General features: G+C 36.6%; 1 protein-coding gene across 1 annotated transcript; it reads right to left on the reverse strand.

The window, feature by feature from the left end:
• Nucleotides 1–2,518: 2,518 nt before the first annotated feature.
• Nucleotides 2,519–5,346, reverse strand: LOC122010919 (beta-glucosidase 26-like). Its single transcript, XM_042567384.1, has 11 exons — nucleotides 5,115–5,346; nucleotides 4,936–4,994; nucleotides 4,504–4,579; nucleotides 4,341–4,412; nucleotides 4,165–4,252; nucleotides 3,829–4,072; nucleotides 3,619–3,734; nucleotides 3,283–3,500; nucleotides 3,162–3,193; nucleotides 2,868–2,970; nucleotides 2,519–2,796 (listed from the first exon to the last, which is right to left on the reverse strand). Exons 1-11 carry the CDS (start codon nucleotides 5,344–5,346, stop codon nucleotides 2,519–2,521), a joined length of 1,518 nt encoding a protein of 505 aa, XP_042423318.1.
• Nucleotides 5,347–23,788: the final 18,442 nt, after the last annotated feature.

Consider the following 23,788-nt stretch of genomic DNA (forward strand, 5'->3'; position numbering starts at 1 on the left):
GGGGGCTCTGGTTGATAGGTGAACTGGTTGTAATGCTGGGCCTTGGCTCGCAGTAACGGGTAGAGATGATAAGGTATCTCAGGTTTGCCTCCTTTGATATAAAATATAATGACGAATAGAAATGTCATATGTAAAAAGGGGAGCGATAGCCTCCTTGTACCTTGGCCCGCGGGGGGGGCGGGACTTTCTATAGCCTGAAGGATCAGACTGAATTGAGAACTGGGTCGACGCGAAACTGGGGGTAATACAAGTCAAAGGTCCCACAGAGCCAAGGAGCGAGAACATATCAACGACTCGAAGGTCGGAACCATATTGGCTCGTAGGCCGAACACCATATTGGCTCGAAGGCCGAAGCAGATAAATAGTATAGAGTCCAAGAACTTAGGCAACGACTGCCCGGAGGGTGAGAACTATGGATGAGGTGGCGACAGCTATCGCTGAAGGTGGTGATGGTGGCCACTGAAGGCGGTTGCGATAGTCGTTGGAGGCGGTGGTGGCAACTGTCGTTGGAGGCGGCGACGGTCGCTGGAGTTGTCAACCCTGGAGGCGGCTTCAATAGCTGCTGGAGGTGGCTCCGATATCCATTGGAGGTGGCTGCGGCGGCGGCGATGGCGACGCTCCTCGACGACGTCAACTCCAGAGAATGGAGGAGGTGGTGGTTGTCCCGTGCATCCTTTCCCAACGACATAGCAGCTGGTGAAGGAGTAGGATGGGGCATGCTTTGGCGACCTCGGCAGCGTCGGCGGTGCGAGTACCCTCTTCTCCTGTGTGAGAGATGGCGGTGACCTAAAACGCGAGGCAACGATAGAGAGGGAGAGGCGTATGAGATCTCTAACGAGGTGATGGTGAGAGCCTCCGGCAACGGCGCAACGTGCGTGCGTCGTCCCTATGGCGATGGTGTCTCTGTGGCGGAGAGAAAAACGAAGACAAAACCCCCCTCTTTCTATGTGAACAGTGCACCCTTAAAAACCCAAACCCTCAACATATGCAAAGACCAAAATGTCCTCCCACTTCTCTATAATTCCCTTTGGGTCCAATGATATATCCGCATCATATATTTTTTTTAAATTAATATTTATATATTTTTTTATTTATATTTTTAAAATAATTAATTTATTGTATTAATTCACACGAGAGGTAATTGAGCTGTGTCTTTCTTGTTATGCTAACTTTATCCACTGACCGTGTCAATGAAGGTGAGATCCATTCTGCTCCCAAAGGCATAACTGAGGTGATAAGTGGATGATTGTTTACCATATGAGGTCTTGGGGTCGAATCTAGGGGCTGACGAGGCGTAAATCCTTGCACCTCATGTAATACCCTCTCATTTGCTTGCCTCCTCATTCACCTTGATTTATCTTCTCTGTATTAGTCATAAAGTAAGATAGCGTGGTAGCTGGGGGTAAGCACTTCACCTTTTGCAATGTCCCAAGTGAGATCCATCCTTTTCTTAATTTTTTTTTCTAGAATTGATATTGCGATTGTGGTTCAAAGGAATATTATGAACTTTTTATTGACAGTGTATTATGAACTTTTTATGGACAGTGTATTGTTTATATCATTTTTTAGCCGATAATTCAATGAGTGCAAAAAAAAAAAAAACAACCGCCTATAAATCAACCAGATGATGAGGTTGATCCAACAAGAAAGTAACATTGAACCACAAACCTCCATAGATATCAAATACTCCCATATATCCATGCATAGGATGTGCACATATAGGGAACTTCGCACAAAGTGATTTCATCAGAGAAAGACGCCAGGCGGAGCTTTGCCTTCTTCTTGACTTTTGCCTTGCCCTTGAAATGAGGGACAGGTAGCTAGGAGGTGGGTACTAGAGAGAGTTGGAATTCAGCAAGGGTGACCGCTTCACCTTTTGCCATGTTCCATGTGAAGGTCGGCTAGGGAAGAGGCGTCGACGGCAAAGGCAGCAGAAGCAGCTCTCTTGGCCGTAGCCTGAGAATAGCACAGGGCTGATGTTCTCCTTCTCTACAATGGACCAATTCCTCTTTCTCTTGATCTCTCAATTAGGTAGAGGATCGAGGTGGTGGAAGAAAGGTTCTGCCATATTTACAGGAGTTCGAGTTTGAGGAGGGGGGGGGATGTTTTCCACTTTTTTAAATAACAATTTTTAAAAAAATAATAATGATTTCCTTTACAAAATTTTCATATCGTAATATTTTGATATGTATTTTTAAAAAATTTAAAATTTTGTAAGCATTTTTTAACTTGTACAATTCAGTTGAAATTATCATTGGATTTGGTGTGCCACATAATTTTAGTGTGAGTTTACCTTAAAGGATATTAAATTGATGTCAATGCCTCACGTTCAATGCTCATCCAACAGCTTGCCTTACTCGATGCTCTTCGATGTTTACTCGATAGGATAGTACAAAGATTGCAAAAGACCAAAAAATTGAATTAATATGCACTCAAAGATTTCACTTAAATTGTGCTTTTATTAAACAAACCCTAACAAGAAACTCCAAACAACTTAATCTAAATCAAACTTGATCACTCAATTTGACTTCCTTTGTAGAATTTTTTTGAACCAATAAGCTGAATTCTTGGGGAATCGCTTCTCATTCTTGAAATCTACGTATACTATACCAAATCTCGCTGTGTAGCCCAACCTCCATTCAAAGTTGTCGAGAAGAGACCATGCAAAATATCCTATCACCGTAGCGCCGTCATCCATAGCCCTCTTTAAGTTAGTAATGTAGCTCTTGAAGTAGTTAACTCTCGTTGTATCTTGCAAGACTTCTGGAAGAGTGGCATTTCCTGGTTGATCCATTCCTGTGATGAACAACTTTGTTAAGATGGATGAATGTTTGGATATTTTGGAAAACAAATCGAATAACGTTTACCATTCTCGGCTAAAATGATGACGGGATTGCGATAAGTTTCCTTCACATAGGTCACGGCTTTGTAGAGTCCCCATGGAACTATATACAGCCAATACGAATTAGCCTAAAAGAACATTTAAATTCAATGTTAGTTTGATCGATCATAGTAGAATGCACAAATTTTATCACCAAAAGACAAATCTATAGAACAATATCCATGAAATGCTACTCTCTTGTACGAAGCTCTAGTTGAGTATTTATAGAAAAAAAATTGAAGACATGACAATCTTTGAAAAAAAAACAAAATAAATTTACCAGAGGACCAATAGGCACACCATCTCGATCGTCTAAAAGATAATCAGAAAATATATAATATTAGTATAACATAAAGTATCATTGATTGAGTCATTATCGAAAAAGTTTGAGAAAATCTAACATTTGAATTCGACATGCCAGTCAGCTTGATAGCTAACAGGTTTTGGATCAACCACTCCAGCATCCTTCATATAGTAAGATGTATATTGATTGACCCCCACATAATCGTATGAATCTTTCACCATTTTCGCTTGTTCTTCAGTGAATTTAGGAAGTCTTTCTTTGACAATGACTTGCATTGATTCTGGATAGTGCCCATATGTTAGAGGGTGAAGGAACCTACAAAAAAAAGAAACAAATAATTGAATGAATAAATCATCCTTTACTGTAATTTAAATTTAATTTCTCATTAAATTTAAAATAAAAAAATCTCAAATGAACTGAAATAAGGTCTCACCATCCAATGTGGAAATCCCTAGCTCTTTGAGCTGCGGCTTTGTCTTGCACTGAGTAAGTATAAGGTTCATACCATACAAAATCCAAAAGGATTCCAATCATGCCTTTTTGTTCTTTCTGAATCGAGTATATATAAGAAACACATCTTGGATGAGGAATCATATTTCATTCGATTCACCAAATATAACTCAATGAACAAAGTATAACTTACTTGATATTTTTCACGATATCTTTTCACTGCAGCTGCATGAGATAGGATAAGATTATGTGCCGCAATATAAGGCTCAATGGTCGAGTTTCCCCCAACTGTACAACCAGTACATCTCCCTGGGGCATGAAGACCGTCATCATACCCAAGAGCTGCTATGCACCTAGGCTCATTAAAGGTGAACCAATTCTTGACTCTATCACCAAATCTCTCAAAACAAAAATCAGCATAGTTCGCAAATGCATCCCTAAAACACATATCAAATAATATAAAAAATTATCATAGGTTCAACTACTAATGAATATAAAAAAAACATAGTTAATAACTTTTAAAACTTACACTACATCTGGGCTTAACCAACCCAAGTACTCCTCATTAAGAGCCAAAGGAAGATCATAGTGATAAAGATTTGCATATGGAGTAATGCCTATTTCAAGCCAAAATTTTTTAGAACATATATATATATATGAGAAATATATTATATTGCTCATTGCTAAATTGAAAATTTAACATACCTTGTTGTATCAAATAATCAATTAGCCTATCGTAATAATCTACACCTTCCCAATTGACTTTACCCGTTCCATCTAGATGGGAAATTTTATATAAAAAATATAGTTAAATTAAAAGTTCAAATTGAATATAAGAAAATAAAAAACACAGAGAGATATTCATTACTTGGAAATATTCTACTCCAAGAAATTGAGAATCGATACGCATCAAAATTGAAATCTTTCATGATATCAACATCTTCCTGCATAATCATTTGGTCATAAATTGAAGAGGAAAAAAAAACAACTTTGAAATGCATATATCTAAAGCTTCAGCTCAATTATGACACATCAGACAATAAAAGTACAAGGGACACAAGTAAAGTTAGAACATGCATGTTTTTTTTTATAATGTAACCAAGCCTCGCAATCCTTTTTATGTTCTTTCTCTAATGTCATGCTTTTTTATAATTCATATATAATGTAATTAATGCAGATTTATGGTTTGATGCTGTTTTAAAATTCGACCTGCACTAAATCAGTTACTATTTTGTTCTCGTAATTACAATTCACAGAAAAAAAAGAGGGAATATGAACAAAATGTTAGAGAAAGGGTAACCTTGTAATGATGGTACTCGTCAACTGTAACATCAGCAGTAGCATTGCCGGCGATTGTATCTGCATTCACTCGAGACAAAGCCCTCTTTAAACATTACGCAACACCTCAACATTAACCCACACAAATCTGAAGAGGAGACGAAACATAGAAACAGAAACAACATCATGATCAAAAATTACTTGGGATTTTAACGAATGCGTCCCAAATACTGGGTCCTCTTCCTCCTTTGAGCGCCATCCCTTCCACTTGGTAAGCAGATGCCGCTGTCCCAAACACGAATCCCTCTGGGAAGGCTTCGCGGCTGAGACTATGGCTGGCATTGGAGGCCTGACTTGGCTCGAAAGTGAGTAAAAGGAAGAAGACGATGAAGGAAGAGAAGTGAAAGAGCGATGGGGATCTCTGGAAATCCATCTCTAAGAGGAAGATGAAGAGACAATGAAGCAAAGAGAGAGGTGTGAGTGCGTTTATATAGTGGAGCGTAACTAGAGATAAGGATCATAATTAAATCATAAAAAAATTCATTTGTAAAAAAGTGTTATGGATAAAATAAGTCGTAAAGATAAGAATCATAAGGTAATTTTTTTTTGATATTTCTATCTAGTGAAAAAAAAATATTAGTGTCATTCGCTAAACTTGTTTTGGATCACATGAGATTTGAATTAATTAACGAACAAAAGTTGTAAAAATTTATAAAAAATATTTTTAAAAAATTAATTTTAAAACTAATATATATATAATTTTTAGATAACAACATTAGTGTCAGCTGTTAATTTAGAATAAACTTATTTTTTATTTTTAAAAATAAATAAATAAATGAGATTTTAGTTAATCAACTCTAAAAAGTTATAAAGATTTATCATAAAAATCATTTAAAAATAATTAATTTTAAAACTGATTTAGTTTATTTTTTTATAAAAAATTATAGATAAAAAATTAGTGTGGGACAGTCATAGGGGCCACCAGCATGAAAAATGTAAAATTTATTTCTAACAGACCTAAAAAGAAAAATGATTAATCATGTCAGGTAATGTTAAATTTGTAACGATCAGTTCGGTCTCATAAAAATTTCCCACTAACCTATTTCTCATAGACCTAAGGCTACAATTAGACTGGGTAATGATATATGGATTAATCAAATTAATAGATACAATAGATCCAATTGGAAATTTAGTTTTTTAAAAAGAAACTATATAAATTTTAAAATTTTATTTGATTTTAAAATCTAATCAAACCAAAATTTTATAAATCTTTTCTAAATTTATTTGATTTCCATACCAGCTGAAGGAAATAAATTAAAAAACTGAAATTAAACATGAAGGATAATTTTCAATTTTTATCGGCATTCGACTCTACTTAATTATGCATATTTATCTTGTAATAATCAACTCAACTATTCATAGGAACTAAAATATTATAAATCAACTATTTATACCGATATATCTAAATTAAACAATAATTAAGAATCTCGACTGATGATTTACTACTCATTGATCGATTAATTGGGTAACCAATCTAATTAGTCAATTTTATATCAGTTTAGTTTATTTAATTTTGTTAATAAAGTTCAGTCATTTTGATTGATAAAAATAATTAATTAAATTAATTTTAATATGTTTGATCCAATCGGTTAGATTTTGAACCCTTTACTCCGAAACTTCAATCGTTCAATATTAGTGTCTATGAATAATTTGTAGTAAAAGCATTTTGATCAACAACAGGAGAGAATGGAGAAAAATCAAATGAGGTTTGAATTAATCTAAAGATTTACGGTAAAATTTATTAAAAAATTTATAAATTTTTTAAAACTAATTTATTTAGAATTTTTTAAAAAAAAGTTATACAGCGATAATAAATAAGAAGTTAGGCTTACACAGAGAGAAAAAATAAAAAATCAAATCAAATTTGAATTACCATATTATTAAATTACTAGAATTGTCAGTTAAAATTGATTTTTTTAGATCATTATTAAAGGCATTAAGTAATATCATATTTTATAAGTCTATTTTAAGATATTTTCATAATTAAATTTTAAAAATATCAATCAATATATTAATAATTAATTATATTTTTAAAATAACATGTATTAATTAAAATTTTTAGATCTATTTTCTAATGTAAACAGTGTATTTCAAGATACGAAGATGATCTAGTAGGAAAGTGCTACTGTAAGTAACTTATACCTACTAAGGAGCATTACTACATGTAACCTATGTCCACTAGGAGACATTATTACATGTAACCTATGTCCATTAAGGAGCATTACTACATGTAAATAACCTATGCCCACTAAGGGGTATTACTACACGAACCTATGTCCACTAAGGGGCATTACTACAAGTAACCTATGTCCACTAAAGGGCATTATCACATGAAGGTTAGTAACTCCCTAATGTTAGTAACCCCCCCTACCCATTCTTATCTTATCATATAAATACATACTTCTTGTGTGAAGTATGTGAGTGAGAGAAAAAGAAAGAAAAGGAGGGGAGTCTAAGCAAGAAGAGAGTGGTAATCTCTATCTTGTGGAGAAGAACAAAAGAAGGGTGTCATCACACATCATTAGGTTAAGGGTTGAAGTGTTGTGACATAATGTTGATAGTTTGAGATGCGTGACTATCATCTCGACTTCGAGCAGTCCGTGGCTAGAGTTCACAACAATTTCGAAGATTTGTAGTGTAGGCGATTGGTGCACACCAACCAAGGTACAAGATTTAATTTCTGCAAAGTAGAATTAAATTATGTATTTTACTTTTAGACACAACCAACATTGGTATCAGAGCTAAGTTGGTTTGATGCACTTCGTTGACTAACTGACCAACGAATCTACGCGTGAGAAACTCACGAACTCAACTGAATATCGCGCGCGCAAAGTTTTCTCAGGATGTCAGGGCACACAGAGATGCTCAAGAAGCCCAAGAAGAAATGCTTGGCGCGCGTGTTCAGCCACACACAAAACTTCTCATCCGCGCTCACAGTACAGATGCTCTAGAACGCGACTGAGTCGTGGTGCTCAGGAAACTCGGGAAGAACTGTGGTGCTCGGGTTCTCGGCACACGAGTGCGGTTCTTAGGAGCAGAGGTCCGTAGTGCTCGACATGTAGAGGTGCTCAGCACGAAGTGCTATGCAGCATGCACATTGCTCGACACTTGTCCAAATTACACTCGGTTTATAACATAGAGTGGAAGGCAACCACTTGACCTTGGCTTGAACTGAGTATCACGGGGTAAGATGAAGAGGTCCAACTCTAAGAAGTGTAACATAAAGCTGTCGGTGTTGGCAGTGTGTGGACTCACAACAACAAGTTGGTTTGCCTTAAAAGTATAAAGTAACTACTTGTGTACAACATCTTAATCCGAATGGTGAGAGGTAATTTCAAATTGTGGTGTATGACGTCTGTTGACTCATACTCTCGTCTTGAAATTTGTATTCGAGTCATTTGAATTAAGATGTTTTGTAAGGTACACAAAGTTAATATATTAAGCATCAAATGTCACTAAAGTCTCTCTATTCTATGTAACAGAGATATGGCTACAACAAAGAATATCATACTGGATCTCGTGAAGAGAGACAAGCTGAATGGTGATAACTATGAAATATGATATCAGAAGGTTTAGTTTGTTTTCAAGGAACAAGAACTCGGGAAGATTCTTAAGCACGAGATGGTGGACCACGAGGAAGGTACCACAACACATGTAAGGCAGGATTAGAAGGTATATCGTGCTTGGAAAAAGAAGGATGGCCAAGCTAGGGCAATTCTTCTTAGTAACATGCATGATGAATTGATCCTAATTTATGAGCAGTATATTACAGCTATATCGATCTGGAATGCTCTTAAAGAGCATTATGGCACCTCGTCAGCTCCTAAGTTGAGGATGCTGATATATAAGTTCATAACTCATAAGAAGAGGTCTAATCAAACTATGAAGCAACATTTAATGCATATGTCGAGCATGATTGCCTCTCTGAAGAATATGGAGGAGCCTATATCAAATGAGCTTCAAGTATTAGGAGTGATACAGTCCTTGCCTAACTCTTGGGATGTTGTTAAGATCTATCTCACACACACTGAAAGTATTCGTAGTTTCATGGATGTGAATAGGCATTGTGAACTCGAGGAGGAGCGCCAAGAGGTGACCAAGTCTGCTTCAGGTTATGCTCAATTTAGGGAGTCAAGTAAGGGCTCCCGAGGTACAGAGCACAAGTGGTGCAAGCATGAGAAGAAGACTAAAGGTCGTGGCAAGAAGAAGCCATTTGTAAATACTGATGAAAAAGGATAGGGACAGAAAGGCAAGAAAAAGGAGCTCGTAAAGAGCAATGTCCGATGCTACGTATTTGGTAAGCTAGAGCATTTCGCATGTGTGTGTAGCGAGCGAAAGGTATATCCTTTTTCTTTATATGGTATGAGTTATGTGTCATCTAGTGTGATGTTCACTAACTCATCTCCTTTATGAATTATAGACCCAGGAGCCACAGACCATGTAGCTCATGATAGGAGTGCATATGTGGAATTTCGTTGTTTAAGCATGCCTGCATGCGAGAAGACTGTATATGGAAACTGGGTATTTGTGGAGGTGAGAGGTATTGACACTTGCAAGTTATTGCTGCAAAATAATCAAATTCTAGATCTCAATGACGTGTTATATGCTCCAAATATAAGGCGGAATCTAGTTTCTATTCGTAGTCTAGACTAGTTATGATATTGTGTTGTAATTGGAAACTCTAAGGTTTCCATCTTGTATGACAATACTTTGATATGTTCCGATTTAGTACATGAGGTACTATATGCATTGAACTTGATTTCTTTTCATGAGTTTTATCCTACATCTACCATTGCCTTTACATCTAATAGTGTAGTGGATGATGTTAATATTTGGCATAGCAGACTTGGTCATATGTAATGTCTTTGTAATGCACTTGTTCTGTGATATAATAGATATGTCAGGCAAACTATGTCGACTCTATCACACGAGTGACTACCTCCATGAGTGGGGATAAGACGGTTTCTAGCTATAAGAGGTTTTGCGAGTAGCCCTGCTAGAACTTAAGTCACCCTGATATGTGTCCAGTATAAGGTTATGTGTGACATGACTCATATGGGCATAGTCACATCCATATTTCCTATAAGAAGTCAAGTTTGAGATTTTAGATTGTAGCTTCGAAAAGAATTTAGATATCTCCACAATGGTATGATATTGTCCACTTTGGGCCTAAGCCCTCATGGTTTTACTCTTGGGCTCTACCCAAAAGGCCTCATGCCAATGGAGATATCTTTTCTCTTATAAACTCATGATCTTTCCCATGTGTTTCCAATATGGGACTATGTTTGCAACCTTGCAACCCCAACAATCCCCCCCTCAAACAAAGGATCATAAGCTTCCCACGTCCGATCCTCGACCCACCAGGTCTTCCTGCCCCTCGGTCCACCCGACCTATTAGGACTTCATTGCCTAGTCGCAACTAGGACTTTCTGCCTGGTGTCTGGTCCTCTTGATCCGAACATAGGAGCCCCCACTTTCTTTGTTCGAGGTCAATATTGTACCCACATGGCTCAATCAGATCATAGTTCTTGTGCACAGTCGGCGGTTAAACCTTCTGGCAGTCCGAGCTCTGATACCAATTGTAGGATCGAAAAGAATTTAGATATCTCCACAATGGTATGATATTGTCCACTTTGGGCCTAAGCCCTCATGGTTTTGCTCTTGGGCTCTACCCAAAAGACATCATGCCAATGGAGATATCTTTTCTCTTATAAACCCATGATCTTTCCCATGTGTTTCCAATATGGGACTATGTTTGCAACCTTACAACCCCAACATAGATATCACATGCAAATTGTTATGTCTTTGAGGTATTCTTTCAAAGATTTCAAGGTAGAGTCTCATATGTAGACTGAGTCCCATACTTGCACAATGTTAGAGAAAAGTGACATATGCCCTTTTAAGAGATGGGGGATTAAGATTGTAGCACGTGTTTCATACCACGTGTGATATGATGACTGGATAGTGGAATCCATATTATAAGAGATAATAACTTTATATCTCCGAGCCCCACTATGTGAGATCCGAAATCCTCTAGGTGGGAGTTCTTGTGCGCTTATTACTTTTGGCTTTTTCTTGATGTCATGATTCAATGTTTACTACTTTAGTCTGTTTGCCGATGGCCCGGAAAATAAATTGAGGACTGAGGAACAGGGTTGGGAAAGCAACTGAGTTAAGATTGATAGATTCGAGTTTGGGAAAAGAAATACCAATTAATAATACATCATCATATAATATTCACCGACTAGTCTTTTATGTATATCTATGTAGAGATTAAAACATATTAGTGAATATAAAATCGAGTTTCATCTAGGGATTACTTTCGATGAGGAAAGTAGTTTGATGGATGTATTAAGTCTTGGATCTAGGGTACAGTGAGATTTTGTATCTTATAATATAATGATGACTGATCAATCATCCTAATATGTGCAATGAGTAGTTTTGCATACAGGTGTACTCGCAAGTCGAACAACGTTCAACCCTGTATGGAAGCCTAGTATGGTGATATGATGGATCACATAAGTTGTGATCTAGTGATAAAACAATGCCCTTGTGTGCAAGTGGGAGATGTAAGTATCTTATGCCCACTAGGGGGAATTACTACATGTAACCTATGCCCACTAAGGGACATTACTACATGTAACCTATGCCCACTAAGGGACATTACTATATGTAAATAACCTATATCCACTAAGGGGCATTACTACATGTAGCCTATATCTACTAAGGGGCAATAATATATGTAACATATGTCCATTAAGGGACATTACTACATGTAAGTAACCTCTTACCACTAAGGGGCATCACTACATGTAATATATGTCCACTAAGGAGCATTATTACATGTAACATATGTCCACTAAGGGGCATTACTGCATGTAATCTATGTCCACTAAAGGGCATTACTACATGAAGGTTAGTAACTCTCTAATGTTAGTAACCCTCATTTTTATTTTATACTATAAATACATATTTCTTGTGTGAAGTATGTGAGTGAGAGAAAAAGAAATAAAAGGAGGGGAGTCTAAGCAAGAAGATAGTGGTAGTCTCTATCTTGTTATCACACATCATCAGGTTAAGAGTTGAAGCGTTGTGACATAACATTGATAGTTCGAGATACGTGACTATCATCTCAACTTCGAGTAGTCTATGGCTAGAGTTCACAACAATTTTGAAAATTTACAATGTCAGCGATTGGTGCATCACCAACCAAGGTATAAGATTTAATTTCTACAAAGTAGAAGTAAATTATGTATTTTACTTTTATACATAACCAATAGCTACTTTGCTAAACATAAGCTTGCATGATAAAAATATACATACAAGAAGTTTATAATGAGATATAATTTTTCCTAAACAAATTAATGATTGATTAATTCGAGTTAGGGGTGGAAAATATATTGACCATCTAGATTATTGTTGGAATTAATCAACGTTAAGGTAAAAGTTATAAAGATTTATCATAAAAATCATTAAAAAAAATCAAATAATATTTGAATTAATAACACTAACTAAGTGAAAAGTTATGAAGATTCTAAAAATCATTAAAAAATCAATAATTTTTAAACTTATTTATTTAGAAATTATTTTTAAAAAGTTACCCTATATATCATGTGAGTAATAATTGTTTTTTTAAAAAAAAAATATTATTTCAAAAAGAAGCCATAGCTATACTTGAAACTATCAGCAAACAGATGTCTCAAATGGTATCGAATTAATGAAGTAAGTCACATCATCCATAAATGGCTCTATTTCTCACATACTTCTGCAATTAGGGGTGAATAAAAAAATTAATTGACTCAATTAATTAATCAAATTGATCTAATTCAATTCATTAATGGTTTAGTTATTTAAAAATTCTATTTATTAAAAAAATATATAAATTTTTTAATTTTATTCAGTTGGATTTTAAAATTTTAAAAATAAGGTTAAACTGATCAATACTGATATATTTGAATTGGATAATAATTATGCAACTCGACTAATACTTCATACTCAATATCAATCGTTTGATCAATTAATTCGGTAACCGGCAAATTTAATTAATTTTATATCCATTTAGTTTACTCGATTTTAATGATAAAATTTGTTGGTCTGATTTGTCGAAAAATTGATTTAATCGATTTCGATTTGTTTGATTCAATTGGTTGAGTTTTGCACCTATTGTTCACCTCTGGCTACAACTATTCCAACTACTCTCGTTGTTGCCCATATGACGTTCAATCATCGACCAACAACGAGACATGCAGTGAAATAGAGGACAAAGACAAATTGTCCGCAACTTATATAGAGCAACTTAAAGTCATATTTTTTTTACTATTATGTATCGTCTCTATCACTTTTTTCCTCTCAAAAATAAAAAAAAAAAAGAGAATAAGTCTGATGACAAATTTAGACCCATTGACTTTTGTCAAAAAGATCAGACATTATTCCTCGATGGTGGGAAGGATCATAGGGGTGGAGTTGACCTTGGGCTAGGGTAGATTCCAACCCCACTTAATTTTTTTAAATATTAATAGTTTTTTATTTGTAAATATGAAATTATTAGTTAAATTTAGCAGCACTATGGGAGTTACTTGAGCGATCTTTTTTTTAATTCAAATTTTTTTAAAAAATAAAATGGTGTTTATAATTTGATAATGATTTTTTTTTTAAAAAAAAGATAAATATGACTCGTAAAAAAATGGTTAAAAGAATTTTTAATGGTAAGGAGAAGAATTTGTTTTTTTTATTCTTTTGATGCGGCACTTTAGTAGTTTTTAAAACCCTATAGAATCACTTAACATTGAAGATATCTTTATAGGGTAATATTAAATAGTCAGAATTTGACTATCCAGAATATATACATGCATGTGTATGCATGGGTATTTTAGTAATATCATATATAGATATTAATTACATGTATATACATACATGCATTATAATTAAGAAATAAAAATTTTTAGTTGGTCAGATTCTGATCAACAAAATTTACCTATCTTTATATTACTGAGTTAATATATTTTATTATTAATACAATACTATTTGTATATTTGAAGCTGAGCGCTCCTTGTTGTCGTCGATTCAATGAATAAATTATTGCCTAAGTTTAACATGTAGTGCGCTGGTCTTATCCCAGCATAGTTCGTCCAATGCTTGAGTGAGACATTTTGAAAGAGAAATTAGAGATGATGTGAACTGGACGAGCACATTAGTGAGAAAATCAAATCCTTCCCTTCAATTATCCATTCCATTTTATATCCTTCAGCTAGTAACAATCCTCATTATGATATTTTAATTCCCTATTTAGTAACACCTATTTTGATCCAACGACCAACAATCGTCATTATTACGACTCACCTATTTATTAACAGCCCCACGACTCCCATGTCGAGCACTACTCGATTTTGAGCCTGACTCATGATAATTTGCCTTCGACGTTGAGGACCACCCAGTTTCAAGTCGGATTCCAAATGCCCAAGTGCTAACCAACTTATGTTTCTCAAGCCCAATAACTTCCTTCAATTCTTTTTTCCTTCCGGATTCAACTCGATCGAATCCTTTCCATTCGGACCCGGACTTGGGTCGGCAAGACCCGTATACCTGGATTTCTTGGACTATCCCAACTCCTTTAATCACATATTATTTCGGGTATCAATTATATAAGACTAATTTTCAATATATTATTTAACTAAAAGATAAATTATTTTTTAAAATGATTAGGACATAAAATTCACACAAAGAAAAAGTAAACCGGTCTCAATGAAAAGACAAGATAGCAGGTTTTCATCAGAATTTTCTATTGCTCCACCGGAAAATATTTATTTTGAAAATCAAATTTGGATGGATAAACGGTAAGCATCCATGTGCATGATGGTCGGTTAAAAAGGTCAAGTTTAATTATTTTTTAAGGATATTAATTTTTTAGGAAGGAGTTTAGTGTATTCCTCAATTTTTATTAATTTTTTATTTAAACATAAAATTATTTTTAAAAAATTTATAGTATAATAAAAATTTACCTCATTTGGTTCCTCTGAACCAGATGTGGATTGGTGACTCGACTCATATTCAGACTCATCTTCTTGATTCGATCCGTCTCTGGTTGCCATTAGCGCGAGATAACTTACTTGCTTTGGTACATCTGCTTCCGATCCATCCGCGGAAGACTCATCTCAAGTCGCCTTGAGTGTCTTCTTCTGCTTTATCTTCCTCGTCATATCTTCGTTAGGACATTCGTGTTTGAAGTGTCCTTTCTTGTTATAACCGTAGCACGTGATATTCGCCTTTGAGTTGTTGGATTTGGATGTGTACTTAGACATCTTCTTCATGTCGTGCCTAGAGAAGTTTCTCTTACATCTAGTGAATATTTTCCTTATCATGTTCACTAGCTGCTTTTCTTCATCTGATTTTGAGTCGGACTCAGTTTTTGACTCGGGTTTGGCTCGGGTTCATACTTTGGCTTCCTTCAAAGTTTCTGCAAGAAACACAATTCCTTTCTCGACCTTTATGGAGTTAGTTTGTTCGTACAGTTCCAATTCACAAAATAGCTCGTCTAACTTTAACTTGGAAAGGTTTCTCAAAACTTTATAGGCATCTACAATTGATGCTCATAGTGTGTTTCGAGGAAATGAATTCAGAGCATACCTGATAATGTTGCGGTTCTCGAGTTGATGTCCGATCATGTGTACGCCGTTGAGGATATTCTTGAAGCTCACGTGTAGTTGGCTTGCAGTTTCTCCTTCCTGTATTTTGATATTAAATAAAGAATTTAATAAGAGGTCATGTTTCGTTACCCTTGAGTCGATCGTTCCCTCATGTAGTTCGATTAGGTTAATCCACATCTCCTTTGCGTTCTTGAACAGTCCGACTCGGTTCACCTCTTCCTTGGTCAGTCCACATTGAAGGGTATCACTGCTCGATATCGGTCTTCATGTATACCTCCATTCTCTTCTTCCCATACGGAAAATCGTTTCTGTTGAAGAGGAGGGCGATCGGTACCCTTCGAGTTGGGTCATTTGAATTATCTTGTAAAAAAATAAAAATAAAAGAATGTCCCAATACTAGGTCTTGGATTAGCAGAGTTTGAAGTAAAAAAGAAATATCGACGACTCGAGTGGTGTTGCACCAACTTTGAGTTAAAATCGAACGAGAAAGAATTATTTGAAGAGGTAAACTTCACAAATTCAAATAAAATATAAAAAACTAAAATCTGAAAAAAGAAATAAAACAATTCCCTTGGATTGATTGGTGGTTGCATCAATTCAGAGCAGAACCTCGCTCTAATACCACTTGTTGGATCGAGAAGCACGTGAGACAAGGGTGGGGGATGAAACACGTGGTTTTAGAAAACTTTTCTTTTCTTTTGAAATCAAAAGTATGCAGCAAAATTAAACACAGAAATAGAAAAAAAAACACAAGTACGCGAACTCGGTCAGTTTTACTTGGTTCGGAGTCTTCGGCTACTCCTGCTCGAAGACCCAGATTTCGCGGATCTATCGACGGGTAATCCACTAAGACTTCTCCAGGAACCGCTGCAAGAGGGGATCAATTACAAAAAGGAATAGGAAAAGTGTTACGAGCTCACTTCCCTTTATGCAACAATTAAGTACAAAATGAAACTTTGTTACCCAACACTTGTAATTTTAACGGATCAAGCTCAGTGTTGGACGACTTCTTAGCTGTAGTCTTGTGCAGTAGTGTCGTAGCAGAGCAGTAGCATGAAGTCGGAGCACTTGGAACATCTAATTAACGCATAGAAGCATGTAGTAGAAGTGTGTATGAGTTGTGTAGAAACCTTGGGTGAAACCCTCTTTTATTGTGCTGAAGGCGCCTTCCTAGCACCGAAGGTGCCTTTCATAGGCAAAGTTTATCCCGAAAAACCAGTGTCTTATCATTGCCAAGGTCTTTTGAGTTATCCGACTAAAGACACCTTCTAAGCTCTCGAATGCACCTTCCAAAGTGCTGCTCAAGGCGCCTTCCGTCGCCGGAAAGGTGCCTCGGACACTATTCACTTGAGACATTTTGTTCTGCTTTTGCCCTACAAAATATGTTACTCCAGTTGGTTCCTTTGGAGGCCGGCAAGAGAGGAGGGGTGAATTGCCCTGAAAAATTAAATCAACCCTTTCTCAACTTATAACTAAATTAAGAATACTTGTAATCAAAGAATAAAGAGACTAATTAAACAGAAAATAGATACAAGGAGTTACTTGATTTGCAATCAAAAGATTGCTAATCTAAGGAGAATGAAGCGCACTATCTGAAGATCTCCTTCGGACAGAGTATCCTCTTACAGCGTTAATAGCACACAAAGAACAGTAGAACAAATAGAAATGGATTACAAGTTGTTGTTCAGCTTCTTGGATCAAGGCTATATTTATAGCCTTGGTCAGGGCGCCTGGAAGGGTTCCAGGCGCTTGGGAGAGGATAAAACTTTATCCCTTTTCGCATAGATCACGTTTGACCGCGATCTGGATAGAATCCCAGTCCGGGCGCCCGGAAGGGTTCGGGGCGCCCGAACCAAGAAAGTCAATAGAGTTGACTTTTTTCGGTCCGGGTCTTCTGCTCCGATTTAGCTCACCTCGGTCCGGGCCTTCTGCTCCGGCTCCGCTAGCTTGGGTGATCTCAGCCATCCGGAATAGGGCTCACCCGAACCCAAGTTCCGGCCTTCTCCTCGAGCAGTCTTCCTCCCCGGTTTCTCGTTCCTCAAACGTCGCGTACGTTCTTCTCGTCCACCGGTGTACTCTTCCGCGGCACCTCGTCCCTCGGACGCACCGAGCCGTCGGCTCTCTCCTCGTGTCATCCTTCTCGCTAGCCACGTCTTCCGCTCGACTTCCTATGCTCCTAAGCTCCTGCACACTTAAACACAAGGGTTAAACCAAACAGGACCTAACTTAACTTGTTTGATCACATCAAAAGACCTTGGAGTTCCAACAATCTCTCTCTTTTTTATGTGAGCAATCCAAGTTAAACTAGGGTAAACTAATGCAATGTAAAACAATTAATTTTACAAATAAGTGCAAAAAGATTTTTCAATTTAAAAATTAGATTATACCATACCTCCCCCTAGACTTAATATATATCCTTCTCCCCCTTTGATCACATAAAAAATGAGATTTCTTAACAAGTCTAAGGTTAACTTTAACACTTAAAAAAATTGTAATAAATTAGAAAATTTTAAGTGTTTCTAATTAAGAAAATTTCTAAGTAAGAACAATTTAATTTCTAAGTTAAAAATAAATTTTTTTTGTAATGGAATAAATAACTTAAAAAATATTTTTAATAGAAATAAATTAAATATTGAATTTTTCTAAGTAAAATTTTTTGAAGAAATTTCAATAAGTGTTAAACCATTGAAAAATATTGAAAGCAATTAATTATTTTATGCTTATTAGTTTGTCAATTAAATATTTTAATTCAGAAATCGATTTCCAAGCTGTGGCGAGGCACTAGGCCTTCTTGGTTATTGGATCATCAACCACTTCTAGACAAAACCTTTTAATGAATTCGAATATTCAATTTTCTACCTGAAAGCCCTTAGTCTTAATTATTCTTTTAATTTAAATATGTTTTTGGAATCTAATAGAGATTCCTTCCTACAGAGTTAATCAGATATTTTCTAGGTACATAAGTTTTTGATATTTTTCTGATCTGACTTTTGTGAAACATATAGTACCAGTTTAATCCTCTATAGTTTCTAAAAACAGAAATATTTTAATAAGTAGAATTTCTCAACTTTTCTATTTCTTCTTTTAATTTATCATTTTCAAGTCCTACTATCAAAATCTTCTATCAGACATAATTTTGTTAAAATTCTTTTTATTTCTAAGTTTTCATTTTTTAATTTATTATTTTTATTTTTTAATTTGTACATAGATTTTTTCATAGATTTAATACCATAATAAAGTTGATCAGGAGGTAAGAGGCATACCTCACATATCATATCAGACTTAAAGCCTGACTCTCCCCCTGCTTCACTGCATTCATCTGAAGTCGCTCCCCCTTCATCGATGCTGGCTTCTGATGTACTTTGTCCTTTATAACTCGCCATCAGCGCTAGTCTGGCATATTCTTGTATTTCGGACTCAAATGATGAACTGTTGTCCCAAGTAGCTTTCAGATTCTTGTGCTTCTTGGGTATCTTGATTTTATCCTTCTTGAGTTATGGGCAATCTTCTTTTAAGTGTCCTTCTTTTTAACACTGGTAGCAACAGACCCTTTTTTTATGTCTTGGATTTTTCTTATTCAACATTTCTTTAAATTTATTAGATCTAAAGAATTTTTTGAAATTTCTTACCATATAAGCTTCTTGATCTTCTTCTGAGTCTAACTCAGGTTCATCCTTCTTAGTTGCAGTTAGCGCCATAATCTAACTTGATTCTTTTGTTGTTCCTGCACATCTGGTTTCATGTAATTCTAAAGTTAAAAAAAGTTCCTCTAGGGCACTTACCTACAGGTCCTTTGAGATGTAGTAGCCATCGATTATTGATGTCTAATGTGGAGTCCTGGGAAATGCATTGAGTGTGTAGTGTATCGTGTCCCGGTTGGTTACCGTTTCTCTGAGGTTTTCGAGTCCGGTGATTAGTTCTTTTACCTTTGCGTGTAGATCGGCTACCTTCTCACCTTTTCCCAGACGGATATTTATCAGTTTGTTCCGAAGTATATCTCTCCTTGCAAGTTTGACTTCGGATGTGCCTTCGTGGAGTTCCAGGAATTTTTCCCAGGGTTCTTTGGCCGACGAGTAGCTTCTGATGCGGTTGACTTCTTGAGGCGGCATCACGCTCAACAAGTGATATTCCTTCCAATTATTTGCTATGGAATCATTTTGTTCTTTCTTCGTCCAAAGACTTTCTTCTTTTTCCTCTCCATTTTGATTCGTAGGAGCTACAAAATCATATTTTATTATTAAATGAATTTTAAAGTCTGTTTTCAGAAATACCTCCATACGACATTTCAAGTGTGCGAAGTCTCCCTCGAATTTTGGTGGAACGATGCTTGGTCCGGCCATTGGTTGCTTTGCTTCGGTCGGTGGTTAGTCCTTCTGAAGTGTCCTTGCTCTGATACCACTTGTTGGTCCCTTTGGAGGCCGGCAAGAGGGGAGAGGTGAATTGCCCTGAAAAAATAAAACAACCTTTTCTTGACTTATAACTAAATTAAGATACTTGTAATCAAAAAATAAAGAGACTAATTAAACAAGAAATAGATACAAAGGAGTTACTTGGTTTGCAATCAAAAGATTGCTAATCTAAGGAGAATGAAGCGCACTATCTGAAGATATCCTTCGGGCGGAGTAACCTCTTACAGCGTTAACAGCACACAAAGAACAGTAGAACAAATAGAAATGGATTACAAGTTGTTGTTCAGCTTCTTGGATCAAGGCTATATTTATAGCCTTGGTTGGGAAGCCTGGAAGAGTTCCAGGCGCCTAAGAGGGGATAAAACTTTATCCCTTTTCTCATAAATCATGTTTGATCGTGATCTAGATAGAATCCCGGTCTGGGCGCCCGTAAGGGTTCCAGGCGCCCTAGACTGGTCCGGGCGCCCAGAATGGTTCTGGGCGCCCGGACCAAGAAAGTCAATAGAGTTGACTTTTTTCGATCCAGGCCCTCTGCTCTAGTTCAGCTCGCCTCGCCCCAGGTCTTTCGCTTCGATTCCGCTAGCTTAGGTGATCTCGGCTATCCAGAATAGGGCTCACCCGAACCCAAGTTCCGACCTTCTCCTCGAGCAGCCTTCCTCTCCGGTTTCTCGTCCCTCGAACGTCGCGTACATTCTTCTCGTCCACCGATGTACTCTTCCGCAGCACCTCGTCTCTCGGACACACCGAGCCTATCGGCTCTCTCCTCATGTCTTCCTTCTCACTAGTCGCGTCTTTCGCTAGACTTCCTGTGCTCCTAAGCTCCTGCTCACTTAGACACAAGGGTTAAACCAAATATGACCTAACTTAACTTGTTTGATCACATCAAAACACCTTAGGGTTCCAACAAGTCCAACACAAAATATCTAACCTACAAAACAAAGTTAGCACAATAATAAAATAGTAGTAATAATTAGTTTTTGCCTTTCCAAGACCAGGAACTAGTCAAAATCTCAGTTTAGGGATTCAAAATGGTCCTAAACTAGACTGACATTTATTGTCCCCTCAAATGGGGCATGTCTTTGTTGGATCAAAAGCGCTAGTGGGGAGTGAATAGCGCTCATGACTTTCACTTTCGTTTCGAAAGACTTTCGAGTAAAGGCAGCGGAAAAGTAAACAATACAAACGCAAACACCAAGGATTTTTTACTTGGTTCGGAGCCTAGGGCGACTCCTACTCCAAGGCTCACGCTCGTTGAGCGTTTACTTTGGGCAATCTATAAGTTTGTAAGAGTACAGTTTTAGAGTATAGCAATTAAGTATAGTTAGAAAATATACCAACAACTTTAAGAATAGGAAATTCGAGGCTTCAGGTTGTCGGTGTCTTGCTACAGCTTTATCGGGTGTTTCTTTTAGCATTGCACAGAAGATGGATCGCATTTTCATTGTTGTTCCTTGCTGCTGCTCGAGACTGCCTTTTATAGCCTGTGGAGGGCACCTTCAACATCAAGGGGGCACCCTCAACCCTGCCAAAAATGCAACGTCGATAAACCTTGACTTCTTCACGACTTATCCTCTTGAGGGCGCCTCCAACTGCATGGAGGACGCCCTCCACCTGTGTCCAGGGCACCCTCAAGCTCCATGAGGGTGCCCTCTGCTTAGCATCCAGGGCGCCTTCAAGCTCCATGAGGACGTCTTCTGCTCAGCGTCCTGGGCGCCCTCAAGCTCCATGAGGGCACCCTCTGCCCTTTTGCGTGGAGGTCTTCAACCAGTGACCTGAGGTGCCTCCAAGCTCCATAGAGGGTGCCTCAGGACTGTTCATCCGAGGCTTTTGTTTCTTTTTCACCCCGTGCAAGATGAGTTAGTCCAAAATATAAAACACATCCTGCAAGACAGAGTTTAGCACAACAAAATAAATTAAACATAAGAACTTGACAGTCACCAGACAGTCCGATTCTAATTTCATATTTTCGATCGAAAACCCTAGGTCGTATCGACGCCTACTGTTCCCTTACCGAGGAACGCATCCTCACCTACTCCACTCAGGAGAGTTTACCTGTTGTAGTGATCCTCCAGACCAACTGGACTTTTGCTCAGCGCCCGAGGCTCCAGGACTTTCCGCTAGACGTCTAATCCACGACCCGCCCAGTCTTTCACCTGGTTCGTGACACTAGGACTTTCCACCTAGAGTCCTCAACTCTAGGACTTTTGCCCGAAGCCCTCGACCTGCCAAGACTTTCCGCCTAGGATTACCACCCCCTAGGACCTAGCGTTACCTCCCCCTAGGATTTTCCACCTGCCTAACCGCAGCTAGAACTTTTGCCTAAGTACACTTAGGACTTTCCTGCAAGCTCATTCAAACCCATTAGATCACACATAATCTTAACTTTGAACTCTTTGTCATTATCAAAATTTAGGTTCGATCGTCGGATACTTCCCGCACCAACAATTTCCCCCTTTTTTATTATGGCAACAAAAGTCAAAGTTAAGTAAAACAAGAGTACACAAAAAATATTAAGAATCAAGTAAACTAGAACACTTTAAGTGATTGTAGCAAATTGAACAAAATGAAATTGAGCAAATTCTTTTTATTCATTTTCACTTCATTCTTTTTAATTTTCACTTTCCTCTCCCCTTTGCCATATATCAAAAATATATAAAGTATAAAAAGGAAAGAAATGATGGTTTGCTCCCCCTGAAAGGATGCTTTGTTACTTGAAATTAATAGTTGTAACCAAACTAAGTTAAAGTATAGAAAATTTAAGACTTAAAGTAATAACTTAGCAAATATTATCTAGGCAAAATAATAGGTTTGCAAGTTAAGTTAATAAATTAAATTCAGATTTTAAAACCAAGCTAGTTTAAATTGAAGTGAGTACTTACAAACTTTTGATTTTAATTGAAGTTTTGAGAATTGAACACAGTTAAAAACTTTGAAAAATACTAGGCTCAGATTTTTTTAATTTTAATTTAGACTCCAATTTAATCCAACCATAAGTCAAAAATATTTTTCATTTCAAATCCAAATTAAAATAATTTTATTTTACACCCAATCAAAAATAATTTTTCATTTAAGTCAAAAATAATTTTTCATTTAAATCCAAGTCAAAAATAATTTTTCATCTAAGTCAAGAATAGTTTTTATTTTAAATCTAAGTCAAAAATATTTTTTCATCTAAGTCAAAAATATTTTAAATCCAAGTCAAAATTAATTTTTCATCTAAGTCAAAAATATTTTAAATTTTAAATCCAAGTAAAAAAATAAAACAACTTGGTTAAAAGAACTTTTTCCACTCCCCCTTGATTCATGTCAGCTAAATTATCAAAAATTTAAAGTCTAGAGTCCAAGCATGAGTAACCAAATTATTTACTAAAAACCAACTATCTAACCTTTAGTTACTAGCTATTTACCAAGAGGTGGTAGCTTTCATTTGGTTAGTCAAATTAAATAAATCTTCTAGTTAGTTTTGATTAAGCATGGATCACTTAACTTGATTAATATGATTTTGGTATTTATTGCCCAGACTTATGTTGATGCACAGACATAAGCATTCTGAAGTCCAGGAAGTACCCTATGCATCTCACACTATTTTAAGTGTTTTTCATTCATAAGCAAGGTAATCCTAGTGTGCTTGTGAGATGCTCTGACTAAGAACTAGGGGTACATGTTTTCTTGGGGTAAATTCCTAGGCTAAGTCCAAAATTTTGAAAAAAACTAATAAAATTGGGATTTTGAAAAAAAAATTCCTAGGATTTGAAAACTAAGT

Source organism: Zingiber officinale, chromosome 8A (assembly GCF_018446385.1).
Source record: "Zingiber officinale cultivar Zhangliang chromosome 8A, Zo_v1.1, whole genome shotgun sequence".
Classification (NCBI taxonomy): Eukaryota; Viridiplantae; Streptophyta; class Magnoliopsida; order Zingiberales; family Zingiberaceae; genus Zingiber; species Zingiber officinale.

What these genes read in the sequence shown, in the direction of transcription:
- LOC122010919 (XM_042567384.1), bottom strand. Translation starts at nt 5,346, where the DNA reads ATGGATTTCCAGAGATCCCCATCGCTCTTTCACTTCTCTTCCTTCATC. An exon ending in TGGTTAAGCCCAGATGTAGT is followed by an intron (nt 4,073 to 4,164) that starts GTAAGTTTTAAA and finishes TATGTGTTTTAG; the next exon opens with GGATGCATTTGCGAACTATG. An exon ending in CTGGCATGTCGAATTCAAAT is followed by an intron (nt 3,194 to 3,282) that starts GTTAGATTTTCT and finishes ATTATCTTTTAG; the next exon opens with ACGATCGAGATGGTGTGCCT.